At 37.0% G+C, this 14,388-nt stretch overlaps 1 protein-coding gene across 1 annotated transcript in view; it reads left to right on the plus strand.

Moving 5' to 3' along the window:
* Positions 1–14,388, plus strand: part of BDP1 (B double prime 1, subunit of RNA polymerase III transcription initiation factor IIIB) — an 86,201-nt gene that overhangs the window by 42,939 nt on the left and 28,874 nt on the right. Inside the window, exons 19-26 of the mRNA XM_065873651.1 lie at positions 208–430; positions 2,648–2,826; positions 3,545–3,749; positions 5,056–5,192; positions 7,234–7,435; positions 7,691–7,881; positions 8,713–9,100; positions 13,504–13,629. Of these exons, the coding sequence (XP_065729723.1) occupies positions 208–430; positions 2,648–2,826; positions 3,545–3,749; positions 5,056–5,192; positions 7,234–7,435; positions 7,691–7,881; positions 8,713–9,100; positions 13,504–13,629 (1,651 nt within the window). The remainder of the gene's footprint in view (positions 1–207; positions 431–2,647; positions 2,827–3,544; positions 3,750–5,055; positions 5,193–7,233; positions 7,436–7,690; positions 7,882–8,712; positions 9,101–13,503; positions 13,630–14,388) is intronic.

Consider the following 14,388-nt stretch of genomic DNA (forward strand, 5'->3'; position numbering starts at 1 on the left):
TTTTCTTTGTGCGAAGATGATATAATTCCTAGGCTTATACCTGGATTGTACCACTCATGTTTTTCAGGATCTACCAAATAGTCTGGTCTGTTTTCCTGTTAAGAATTAGAATTAAATATTTACTGCCAATCTCTAAGGTTGTGCTAAGACTCCGCTCCCACTGCCCCTTCATTTCATCCTAAAGCTTGATAATCCTTGTTCCAAAAGCAAATCTCTTCCTCAAGAACAGAAGCCATTTGAAGTGAAACCAGCACCTTTTGTGAGAAGTAGATTCAAAAGACCAAAACCAAACTTAGCAAGAGCAGCTTCAAAAAGAGAGACTATAGAAGCAGAAAAACATGCACCTGGGAAGAAAGTGGAAGCTGATAAAAAAGGGACTGTTGTGATACAGCAGAATGGGGAACAAATGAGAACTCTCCCTTCTCAACGTGTGAGTGTTATTTAAGATGGAGGTTTTCTGTTTTAGTTATTATAATTACTAAGGTAAAACACTTGGAATTAAAAATTCACAAATATTTCCTTATGTAATTTTTGCTGGGTGTGATATTGGTGCTGTACTTAATGTACCTCATTGTTCCATGTGGTTTGTGTAAGAATCTTGAATCTCTGATGGTGGGCAAATGTGTCATGGAAAGGATTTTAAGAGGCCCAGGCTCTAGTTCAAGTTCTGACCTTTATTCATTATGTGACCATAGCCAAATGATGCAACTAGTTTCTTCACAGGAAAAATGAGAATGAGAGTCCATCTTTACTTCACTCTGTTGTGAAGGTGAAATAAAAAGTTAAAAGCTTGATATGAGTTAAAAGGAGATTGTTTAATTTACTTGATTAACTTGGTCTATAAGAGATTAAGATGTGTGATACAGCATCAAAAACCTTGAAATGAAACGTTAACACTCATAAGTTGAGCGTTTAAACATATGAAGTACTTTTTTGAATTAAAGTTCTTCTTTTACATCTTAGCTCAGTTCTTACTGTGCTTGAACATTTGTACTTTTTCCTCCTAATCTTATGTTTAAAAAGGATAAATCATGGGAATTCCCTGGTGGTCCAGTTGTTAGGACTGCACTTTCACTGCCGAGGGCCTGGGTTCAGTCCTTGGTTGGGGAACTAAAATCCCACAAGCTGCGAGGCATGGCCAAAAAAAACAAAAACAAAAAACCCACCACTTTCATTTATTTATTTAATTTAATTTAATTTAATTTAATTTAATTAATTTATTTTTTGGCCATTCCATGTGGCATGTGGGATCTTAGTTCCCTGACCAGGGATTGAATTTGTGCCCCCTGTGGTGGAAGCACAGTCTTTTTTTTTTTAAATTTATTTTTTGGGTTGCATTGGGTCTTCGTTGCTGCGTGTGGGCTTTCTCTAGTTGCAGTGAGCAGGGGCTACTCTTCATTGTGGTGCGTGGGCTTCTCATTGTGGTGGCTTCTCTTGTTGCGGAGCACGGGCTCTAGGTGCACGGGCTTCAGTAGTTGTGGCACGCGGACTCAGTAGTTGTGGCGCACGGGCTTAGTTGCTCTGCGGCATGTGGGATTTTCCTGGACCAGGGATTGAACCCGTGTCCCCTGCATTGGCAGGCAGATTCTTAACTACTGTGCCCACAGGGAAGGCCTAAGCGCAGAGTCTTAACCACTGGACTGCCAGGGAAGTACCCAAAATCACGTTTTATTGATTATCTTAAATGATTGTAAGAATTGCAAATTGGGAAAAATATATCATCTAAAAAGTTAGAGTCCTTTATAATATTCCATCTTTCCCTGCCAAGTTAGTCCATCTCTCCCTCCCAAGTTAGCAATTTTGAATATGTCCACCTAAACTTTTCTGTATAGATACTTATTTATATAAATAATAAAATGTGCGGGTATTTATTTTCATTGTTTTACAAAAATGGCATCATATCCTGCCTTCTGAGTTTTTTTTACTAAACACAGTATTGTGAACATCTTTTTTTTTTTTAAATAATTTATTTATGGCTGTGCTGGGTGTTCGTTGATGCACATGGGCTTTCTCTAGTTGTGGCGAGTGGGGGCTACTCTTCGTTGCGGTGCAGGGGCTTATTGCGGTTGCTTCTCTTGTTGCAGAGCATGGGCTCTAGGCTCATGGGCTTCAGCAGTTGTGGGCTCAGTAATTGTGGCACACGGGCTTAGTTGCTCCGCAGCATGTGGGATCTTCCCGGACTAGGGCTCGAACCCGTGTCCCCTGCATTGGCAGGCAGATTCTTAACCACTGCGCTACCAGGGAAGTCCATGAACATCTTTTTGGATCAGTATATAGAAATTAAACTTCTTTTAAATGACTCTGTACTGTTTCATTGTAAAGAAATTATAATTTATTCAGTTCCCTACTGATTTGTCTTGTTTCCAATTTTTTGTTTTTCCTTTTCTTTTTCTTTCCTTTTTTGGGGGGCTGTTATATTGCTGTAATAAATATCCTTGTGTATAATTTTCTAGATAGTTATTTGAGTGTTTTTATAAGATATATTTCTAGAAGTAGAATTGCTGGAAATTAAAATTCTTGATAGATATTGTCCTGGTGTCTACAAAGACCATATCAGTTTATTTTTCTAACAGTTTATTAAAGTTTCTATTTCCCTATACTTTTACCAACCCTCGATGAAATTTTTTTTTTCTAATCTACCTTCTAGGATGTGGCTTCCCTAATGGCATCAACAGAAAAAGACAAATCAGATCACAGTCAAGAGGAGGCTGTGATATTACCATATGTACAGACTGAAAAGAACCTTTCCCCTTCGAGTTCTTGTGAACCTATAGAGGAGTCTCAGTCTACACAAGCCCAGGAAAAGGAATTAGTTGTCTCTATGGGGTAAACAGTGATAGTTTTATTAAAATCTAAAATAGGAGAATTATTTCAAATAGTTCTTCATTTTTTTTAAAGAAATGTGTTAATGTATTTTGAAAGTGAGTATCAGGAATACTTGGCTTATTTTTATTCATATGGCCTAAAATACAAAATCAGGTTGAGTTCAACACCTTTTAACACTTGCCTGCTTATATTCACTGTTAGCTGCTTAAGATCTTATACAAAGCAATGCATTTAAAAATATATGTATATAAGGTGTGTATTCATTACCTTTTTAAAAATTGTAGTAAGATACATATAACATAAAATTTACTATTTTAACCATTTTTAAGTGTACAGTCCAATGGCATTAAGTACATTCACATCGTTGTACACCATTACCACCATTCATCTCCAGAACATTTTTCTTCCCAAACTGAAACTCTGTACCCATTAAACAATAACTTCCCATTCCCCCTACCTCCAGTCCCTGGCAGCCACCATTGTGCTTTCTATTACTATGAATTTGAATATTGTAGGTACCTTATACAAGTTCAGTACCTTTTGAGAATTGAAATAACTTTTTTTTATAAAATGAGGTATAATCAGAAAGTAATTTAATTTTCCTTTAATGTACAAAATATTTTTACAGAGTTTATTGGATTCAAATTTTATATTTTTATAGTAGTTTTCATCTTTTTACAATCAAGCTTTCTCTCTTTTCTCCTGCCCCCTTTTCTAGGACTTATCATATAAACACTTGTGAACAAGAAATGAAGGAAAGCGCTATCCAAACTGCCCCACCAGTAAGGGGCCGACTTCAGAGACCCAGTCCAAACTTAAGAAAGGTTGGACAGAGGCAAGTAATAGAAAAAAATGAAGCCAAAGAAACAATTAAGGAAGAAAGGACACTACAAAAAGATGAAACTAAAAAATTCCTGACTGTGGTGAGTTATTGCTATGTAATTAAATCAAGCTTTTTAATGCATATTAAAATATCAAATGGTAGCTCAGACTTGGCTTAGAATATAGGCATCTGATACTCTACTTCATACATAACGTGTCTAGTTTTGTTTCAGATTTACCATTGTAGATTTTTTTTTAATGAAAATAGATTTTTTTTCTTAACTAATGAACCTATTCATTGTGAAAATGTTCAATCAATACAAAATAATATAATAATTACCCCTAGTCTCACCACTCTGAGGTAACCACTGAAAACCTTTTGACATATCTTACCGGATATATCTCCATGCGTGCATGTGTGCATACTCGTGTAAATTTAAATAATAAAATCATTGTAATCATGTTATTTTGTGACTTACTGTTTTTCACTTATTATATTAAGTGGCTTTCCATGTCATGAAATATGGAGATACATCATTTTTAACTGCTGTGTAACATACTGCTATTTGGAATGACAGTTTAACCAATCTCTTATTGATGGATCTTTTGATATTAGAAACAAATCTAAGTAGTTTAATGCCCATTTCAACAGATCTTGTTTTTCTGTCCTTTTCTCTACCAAGGGAAAATCTACATTTAAAATAAAGTGATTGTAATCCTTATTTGAACCACCCCCCCCAAATTAAAAAAAACACATTGAACTTTTTGGGAGGGAGGTTCACAACAGATGGTTATTGTAGTTTTTAAAGCATTATGTGAACATATTACTGCAGTAATCTTTGAAACTTTCTCTGTGAATAGGAAATTTTGTTTTGGGCAGCAAAACATGAACATTGCATACTCAAGTTTGAGACTTCATTTTAAAAAACTAAATACCTTTCTTTTTTATTATTATTAATTAATTAATTAATTTATCGCTGCATTGGGTCTTCGTTGTTGCGCATGGACTTTCTTTAGTTGCGGCGAGCAGGGGCTACTCTTTGTTGTTGTGCACGGGTTTCTCATTGCAGTGGCTTCTCTTTTGTGGAGCATGGGCTCTAGGCGCATGGGCTTCAGTAGTTGTGGCACATGGGCTCAGTAGTTGTGGCTCACGGGCTCAGTAGTTGTGGCTCACAGGCTGTAGAGCACAGGCTCAGTAGTTGTGGCACGTGGGCTTAGTTGCTCTGCGGCATGTGGGATCTTCCTGGACCAGGGATTGAACCCGTGTCTCCTGCATTGGCAGGTGGATTCTTAACTACTGTGCCACCAGGGAAGTCCCTAAATACCTTTCTTAATGATTAAAATATTTTAGGAGGTATGTTCTGTTGTTAAAAAAAAAAAACAAACTAATATAGTTTTGCATTTCAGCCAAATTCTCAAATTGCAATGGAAATTGAAGTTGTATCCTCCAAAGTTTCAGAAGGCAGAATGTATGAAAACCAGAGTCACGTTCTTTTAGAAAACCTTCATGTTAACAAAGTAAATATTTCAGATGAAAAGATGAGGTGAGTTTGCTTTTAATCAGAAAAGCATAAAACTTTTCAAGGATAAAGGTTGGATATCTGAATAATCGATTTTATGTAATTTCACATTTAGTAAGTTTTATGAAAGAAAAAAGTAATTATGAAACTAGAATAGTCTAAATCTGCTGAACAGCAAAGGGAGCCAGTGTGAAACAGGGGAAGAGAGGAAGAGTAGTAGATATATGACAGGTAAAGGCTGAGTGGGGGGAAGTGCAGATTATGTAGGACCATTGTAAAGATTTTGAGTTTTACTCTAAATGAGCCTTTAAAGACCAGTGACCTTTGAGGTCAGCCTTTCCTAATGCCTTCATTTATAATTGACTGTATGGCTCTAGAGGATTTAAATGGCTTGCTCAAAGTAACATTGGCAGTTTAGTTTTTAAACTTAAGTTTTCAGGATTTATGACTTTAAGACTAGCAAATTCCTATAGTTTATAGGCAGAGCTTCCTGAAAGAAACTTTACATGTTTCAAGAGATTTTATGCTCAGCCTTTGCATTTTTAATGAGCAAGATCTAACTTTCAAATTTCCTGTATAGAAACCCATTACTCACCCCCCTTCTTTTTAAAATCTTTTCTGTTTATGAAGTTTATTCAAGCTTTTAGCTTTATCATGACTGATACTTCCTTCAGAGTATATATTCTGCATAATTTTAAGTTAGCTTATTCTTATGTCCAGCAGTTTCTTACCCCCTTTTAACCCCAGTAGCACGTTGAGCTTATATATATATATATATATATATATATATATATATATATATATATATATATATATATATATATATATTCTTAAGTACCATTGTAGAATCACACTTGATTGTAAGTAGCTTATACTTAAGTTAAATATAACATGTTTTCCCAAATACATTAGCCTACACTGGAATGTATTAACCAGCATCATTACTTTGTTAGAACTTCCTGTGAACTTCCTTGGTATTTCACTGCTGGAAGAACTTAGCAGGATTGGAACATTTGGAAATGTAACTAACTACTTTCTCTTGTAGGTAATTTATTACAAATATTACTTAAGATTAGTCTTTAATACAGATTTTCCAGAGAACTTATGATCAATACTTACAGACCCAGTTTTTCTTTATAAGTATCCAGATTTATATTAGGTTTTTTTTTTTTTTTGCGGTACGCGGGCCTCTCACTGCTGTGGCCTCTCCAGTTGCGGAGCACAGGCTCCGGACGCGCAGATTCAGCGGCCATGGCTCACGGGCCCAGCCGCTCCGTGGCACGTGGGATCCTCCTAAACCGGGGCACGAACCCGCGTCCGCTGCATTGGCAGGCGGACTCTCAACCACTGCGCCACCAGGGAAGCCCCTATATTAGTTTTAAACTTGCTAATTCAGATACTTGCCAGTCATTAAATATTTTCCGGGAAACCTTAAGGCAGCTGTTTGTGTTGCCTTGGGAGCTATGGCTACTGTATTGAATGTTAAAACCTTGTCTTTCTCTGCTTTGGCAGATACAAATGTGTTATATTGAGATCCTTATGACACTGTTGTCAATAAACCCTTTTCTATGAAGTGACAGGCATGCGGTAGGAGAACAGACTCTAGCTTTCAAGCCTGCTCTTGAACTAGAAGGACCAGGGTTGTTGTGACCATTGTATATTTATTCATGCTTCAGAGCCCAGTTGAAGCATTTGTTTAAAGTGTCATTATGAAGTCCATCTTCAACTACTGACATTTTTGTTTTGTATCTAGTTATTTCTCTGAAGATTACTTAAAGTAGCATACAACGACATCCCAGAATCAATGAATGAAAGTAAAAAAACGATTAAATATTATTGTGAAAGTGTTCCCCAGGCTATATAGAAAATGGAAGTTATAAAAGCTTCTATGTTCTTTCTTTCATATCAGCATGTGTGGTTTCATTTTATATGTTTAGTTTTATAGCCTATTTATATATAGTCCTTCGCACATAGAATTGGTTTGTGCCCCAAAATTGTTTAACCGCAGATACATCAACAGGAATTCTGATTTTCGTTCTTCAACATGATTTGTATTTCATTCTAGACATGAACATAAAACGTATGTTTCTAGTCCACCACAAATGATAAGAAGCCAATTCCAAAAGGCTAAGCCATATTTGGGAAGAGCACAAGGTAAGAAAGAGGAATCAGGCATAGGAACAGACAGAGCAGATCAGAGTAAGGCAAGGAAGCCAGAAGATAATTTGCTGCAGCATGGAGATTCTGACACCCAGCTTCTTCCAAAAGTAAGTTTGAAAAAAATAATTTAGTAGTGGGCTCTATTTTATCAATATCATGAAGGAGAACATTAATAAAATAGTTTTGCCTTTTGTACTATAACTATTTTCATGAAAATTGATTGACTTTCCAATATTATGAAAGTTTAGAAACCAGTCACTTGTGTATATGTGTAAGCTTAGCGTTCTAGGCCAAACTACCAAACCAAATTACCATCCCGGTTGTTTCCATGGTAATATTAATTGTTTCTTCTCAAATTTAAGGGAAAAGCTGAGTTTCTGACATCTCTGGAGATTTCAGCAAGAAAAGGTTCTGTAGGTTCCAAGGAGATTGGTTTGGCAAAAAAAGATGCTCAATCAGAAGTTGGACCGTCAGGAAGTGTTGGAGAGAAGACCGTAGGCGATAATTCTGTGTGTTCAGTTGTCGAAGAGCAGTATGTCAGTAAACCAGCAAGGTAAAGTTTTATTTAACAAGTACTTTCAGAATAGTAAATACAAGTAACTTATTCTTAATAGATGTCCTACTCTAACTTATTGATAGGGTAAAAAGATGGTTTGTTAACAGAAGTATTGGTTGTTTTTTATTGGCAGGTCTGTTTCTTTCCCACTTTTGATTTTTATTTCCTAAAATTTCCTTTTTTTATGATCTTCTCAGAAAGATTTTTCTTTCCTACATTTAAAATTTCTGGGTGTTGAGTATATTAGACATGAGCAGAAGCCTGACGAAAGAGTAGTACATATTACCTAAATAACTAGGGTGCTGATTCAAATTGGAGTCACAAACACAAGAGAAGGGTACCTTTCTTCCACAGTTTTCAAGGAAAGTGGAAGGGACCCTAAGTTCTAAGAAATGTTGTTCTGTTGGATTTCCTCATTCTCCTTTTTTCTTTTGACCTAATCTGTTTACCCAATAGGATAAACAGTATCACTTTTTGGTCTCATATTCTGTATTTATTGGTCCAGTGTTCTTGATCCCATTTTCTTCTAACAATTTCCAGTGTTGTATTTCATCACCACTTAAATAGCAAGGGGGAAAAATGGCTCAGAATTTAAAACTTACTGTGAAAAATTTGTAGGTAGATAACTAATGTTTAACTTTGAGTGAGAAACTAAATCCTAACAGTAAATTCTGTTCATTCTTGTCGTAGCATTAGTGTTTGATAGAATGGGTGGCGGGCATTTTATATTAATGGCTTGAATTGAGATTTCACTTTATAAGTTGGGTTTTCATTAAAATTATCCTTATGCATGTAATGACTATGTCGCTATTTTGATTAAACCTCCAGCTCTCCACAACTGTTAAAAGAATCAAATTATTCTAAAATTGCTGTGGATCGAAGAACAGCTCTCTCTTCTGCCTCTGAATGTAAGATAGATCGTAGTGAAAGGAGAATGCGTCGAAAGATTAAACCAAATGTCCCCAAAGGGCGTGGATCAAAACGAGTTCGGAGTAAGACCTCTAAGAAGGAACCTAGAGCTTCTAAGCCTGTGCTGGTGACTCTTCGAGCTTCCCAGGAAGAAGACGAAGATGATGCGGAAGATTTTGAGTCTGACTATGAAGAAGAAAGCTATCATCTTGCTCCAGAAGAAGTAAACAAAGCTCCAGTGTTTGTACCTGTTGGTCTCAGATCTCCTGAACCGGTTTCTGCTCAGATTGAAGAAACCATGGAAGAGGTAGTTTGAATTTTGAATCCTTGGAACTTTATCTTACTTGTTTTTTGCTTTCAGTGGATCATTATCTCTTCTCTTAGTGATTATTAGGATTTGAAGATTATTAGAGTAATTTGTTTGGGGCCCGCTGCATAGCCTAGGAAATCAGTAGAAATAGGCTTGTGTGATCTCCTGTGTTTACTCAGCCCCTGCAACCCAGGCCCAGCACAAGGTAATCAGTATAACAATACTAAGAGAAATATAATTTCACTTGTATCTGGGGGCTACTTAATCTCCTTTCTGGTTAATTTTTAAAAAAAACAAAAAATTTGGCAGATGTTTTCTATTAACTCTTTGTGGTAAGCTCAAGTTAAGCTCTCGTTGGTAGAGAAGGTAGGAGGGACATATTTCTTTCTCTTTCTGTCTCTTTTTTTAAAATAAATTTATTTATTTTGTTTACTTTATTTTTGGCTGCGTTGGGTCTTCATTGCAGTGCGTGGGCTTCTCATTGCGGTGGCTTCTCTTGTTGTGGAGCACGGGCTCTAGGTGCGCGGGCTCTAGAGCGCAGGCTCAGTAGTTGTTGCGCACGGGCCCAGTTGCTCCTCGGCATGTGGGATCTTCCCGGATCAGGTCTTGAACCTGCATCCCTTGCATTGGCAGGTGGATTCTTAATCACTGAGCCACCAGGGAAGCCCTCTCTCTTTTTTTAATTGTGGTAAATTACAGGTAACATAAAATTTACCGTCTTAGCCATTTTAGAGCCTACAGTTCAGTGGCATTAAGTGCATCCATCCACAGAACTTTTCTTCATCTTGAAAAACTACAACTCTGTACCTATTAAACAATAATTCTGATTATTCCCTCCTCTCTAGCCTGTGGCAACCACTTACTCTAGGTCCCTCATGTAAGTGGAATCATACAGCATTTGTCCTTTTTGTGACTGGCTTATTTCACTGAGCATAATGCTTTCAAGGTTCATCTATACTGTAGCATATGTCAGGATGTCTCTTTTTTTTTTTTCTGGCTGCATTGTGTCTACTGGCTGCACACGGGCTTTCTCTAGTTGCAGTGAGCAGGGGCTACTCTTGTGGCAGTGTGCAGGCTTCTCATTGCGGTGGCTTCTCTTGTGGAGCACGGGCTCTAGGCACACAGGCTTTGATAGTTGCAGCACGTGTGCTCAGTTGTGGTGCGTGGGCTCTAGGGTGCACGGGCTTCAGTAGTTGTAGTGCACAGGCTCAGTAGTTGTGGCTCATGGGCTGTAGAGCACAGGCTCAGTAATTGTGGTGCACGGGCTTAGTTGCTCTGCGGCATGTGGAATCTTCCCAGACCAGGGATTGAACCTGTGTCCCCTGCATTGGCAGGCAGATTCTTAACTACTGTGCCACCAAGGAAGTCCAGGATGTCCTTTTTAAGGGCTAAATAATATTCCGTTCAGTATATACAGTACCACATTTTGTTTATTCTTCTGTCAGTGGACAGTTGGGTTGCTTCCAACTTTTGGCTATTATGAAGAACACTGCTATGTACATGGGTATACAAATATCTCTTCTAATCCCTGCTGTCAATTCTGCAAGTGGAAATGCTGGATAATATAGTAAGTTGTAAATCAATGTTTAATTTTTTGAGCAACCCCCATACTGTTTTCCATAGCAGCTGCCTTATTCTACCATCTTATCAATAGTGTACAAGGGTTCTAATGTCTCCACATCCTTACTAACACTTGTTTTTTCTGTTTTTTTTTTTTCTTTTTGATAGTAGTCATCCTAATGGATTTGAGGTAGAGGAACATATTACTTCAACTTACTTTATTTTTTTTTTTTTGCGGTACGCGGGCCTCTCACTGTTGTGGCCTCTCCTGTTGCGGAGCACAGGCTCCGGACGCGCAGGCTCAGCGGCCATGGCTCACGGGCCCAAGCCGCTTTGCGGCACGTGGGATCTTCCCGGACCGGGGCACGAACCCGTGTCTCCTGCATCGGCAGGCAGACTCTCAACCACTGCGCCACCAGGGAAGCCTGTCAATTTACTTTATTATGAAAGCTCCTTACTCTTTTGCCTCTTGGTCTAACTTTGTAACTTCAAAGTTTTCTGTTCTGCCTCAATTTTCAGTAACTTATTTTGCTTATAGAGCATCATATCTGAATCAGTTTTGTATTCATGGTAGATTCAAAAGCCATTTGAATTACAAATAGAATTCCAAACTCACCTTTTTTTATTCATTGTTAATAATACCATGCTAAATGTTATAAAGTTAGTTGGAATGGTTGAAGCTAAATAAAAATGATGTGAAGTGGTTTCTTGTAATTAAAGTTCAAAGTAAAGATAATGAATTTAAATTTTGGTTGAAACCAATAAAAGGTAAAAGGAAAGTTAATTTTGTGCAAGGACGGCTGGTTACCACTGCATGAAAATTCATTTAGCTGTATGTTTTGTATTTTACAATTTCTTTGGGTGAAAGGCAAATTGCTCATGAAAACTAATACTAGAAATTAACTTCTGAAAATCAGGTTCTAGGATATATCCCTGAATTAATACAGAATGCCTTCCTTTTTTAAAAAATTTATTTTATTTATTTAGGCTGTGTTGGGTCTTCGTCGCTGTGCACGGGATTTCTCTAGTTGCGGAGAGCGGGAGCTACTCTTTGTTGCGGTGCGCGGGCTTCTCATTGCAGTGGCTTCTCTTGCTGTGGAGAACGGGCTCTAGGCACACGGGCTTCAGTAGCTGTGGCACGTGGCTTCAGTAGTTGTGGCACACAGACCCTAGAGCACAGGCTCAGTAGTTGTGGCACATGCGCTTAGTGGCTCTGCGGCATGTGGGATCTTCCCGGACCAGGGCTTGAACCCGTGTCCCCTGGCATTGGCAAACGGATTCTTAACCACTACGCCACCAGGGAAGCCCCACAGAATGCCTTCTTAAATAGCATTGATTATAATAATTGAGCAAGGAAAGCTTAAATTGTATTCTTAATGGCCAGTTTACTAAGGCACGGAAATTTGTTTATATGTTAGAAAATGTCCCCTTTAAAAAGCGTTGAAATGCAATGGCATATTATTAAATCATAAAGGGATCTAAAATATTGATATATACTTCAACATGAACCTTGAAAACATTATGCTAAGTGAAAGAAACCAGTTAACAAAAAAATCACATATTATATGATTCCATTAATATGAAATGTCCAAAATAGGAAAATCTATAGAGACAGAAAGTAGATCAATGGTTGCTTAGAGATTTGGAGATGAGGAGTTAAAGGAGTAGGTATAGGGTTTCTTTTTTGAAGTGATGAAAATGTTCTAAAAGTAACTATGTTGATGGTTGCATGTATCTGTGCTTCCATCACCAAAAAACATTGAATTATACAATTTAAATGGGTGAATTGTATGGAATGTAAATTATATCTAGATAAAGCTGTTAAAAAGATAAAGCTTTGAAACTGTGTAGTGCTTACAGAACCAACTTTCAGTTACCTAGAATATTCCCATTATCTCCCCAATCCCAGCTTTTCAGAAAATATTTTGTCTTTTCAAATCACTCGAACTTTTAAAATTCATCCCAGGCCTATAGGATATTAGCAAAGATTTTTCTCTAATTGCATCTGAGCAGACAGACACAGAACACATAGGTGTTACTATAATAAACGTCTCAAAGGTAGATTTTCAAACTTGACTGCTCAGTTTCTACTGAATCACAGTCTTTTATACTCATCTCTCTGTTAATAAGGGAATAGAAGCCGGACTCCCTTGTTTATAGTCTAGGAGATAAATTTTAGTGTTTTTAACCCCCAGACTGTAGGGATCTTTGAAATAAGCCTGCTAAATGAAGAGTAAATGTGAGTTGGACTCGTTATTTTACATGGCCATTCATCGCTATGAAGAATCATACAGGTTTTGGGGTTGTGGGAGAGAGTCATTGCCTTGGTGGGTCATGTGTGTGATAAATCTTTTTAAGTGCTTTCAACTCATCTCTATGATAGCACTTGGAGCAGTGTATAGTTGATTACATGTCTGTGTTTCTTAGATTGTGAGTTCCTTGCAGGCAGGGACCGACTTGTCTTATTGAGCTTTGTATTCTTGTACCTGTAGCCCTCTAGTTTTTAGGAAGCATTTCATAAATGTTGACAGACTGATGAGAGAAACTGGGGGAAATTTGGGACAAACTGGGGATAATGGAAAATGCAATGCTAGGTACTAAGTAGATTAGCTCTGGAAGTTTTGCTTATTGTTTGTAGGAATCACAGACGCCTCAAAAACATTAAATGTTTCACTTTTGCCCAGTTGATGTCAATCAGTTTAAGAATTACTATATTTCAGTTTTTTAAATCATGTATAAATGTGAATTCTTTCTTCAGTTTAATATTTTATTTTATGATTCATTTTGTTATTCTGTGATGGTATGCCAAAATGAAATAATGAAACTTTTCATTTTGACAGCTTGAAATACCCATGAATATCCCAGATGTAGGATGCATAGCTGTTGTTGAACATCAGCTCTCATCAAACATAGATTTGACTACTGAGGAAATGAAACAAGAAGAAAATCTGAATGCATTATCAATTGTAAGCATCCATTTTAATATGTTTTGTCTTTAATTCTTTGTTTACTTTCAAAAGACTAAGTTTATTTTGAAAGCTTTAGGTTTACAGATGGTTCTTAACTAGTATGATAGAAATTATTCTATTATTTCTAGGAGCTGTAAGTATGAATGGTAGAAACTAGTGAATAATTCATAGATTTTTATATTTGACTTGAAAAGCATAGACTCCTGTGTGTGGGCGTAGCTCAATATCTTCATAGACTTATGTTAAAATTCTGATGCATTAAATATATACTAAATGTAAATTATTTAAAACATATTTAGTTGCCTTTTGCTTGGCACTCTTCCTTATTTAGTTGGTATTTATCTTGTTTTTGTAAATGAAGAGTTACAACTTTTTCAAAAACAGTTTTATTAAGATACAGTTCATACACTATACAGTTCATTCATTTCAAGTATATAATTCAATGGCTTTTAGTGTATTTACAGCTATATACACAACTTTAGAACATTTCCATCACCTCAGAAAGAAGTCTTATGCCCAGTGGCAGTTGTTCCCCTATTTCCTTCCAGCCTTCCCCAGGCCTAGGCAACCAATGATCTACTTTTTGTCTCTATAGATTTCTCTATTCTGGAGATATACACACAGTATGGTCCTTTGTGCCTGGTTTCTTTCACTTAGTCTAGTGTTTTCAAGGTTCATTCATGTTGCAGCATGTACCAGTACTTCATTCCTCTTTGTGGTCAAATCATATTCCATATGAATATACTACATTTCCTT

This window comes from Phocoena phocoena, chromosome 3 (genome assembly GCF_963924675.1).
Source record: "Phocoena phocoena chromosome 3, mPhoPho1.1, whole genome shotgun sequence".
NCBI classification, from domain to species: domain Eukaryota; kingdom Metazoa; phylum Chordata; class Mammalia; order Artiodactyla; family Phocoenidae; genus Phocoena; species Phocoena phocoena.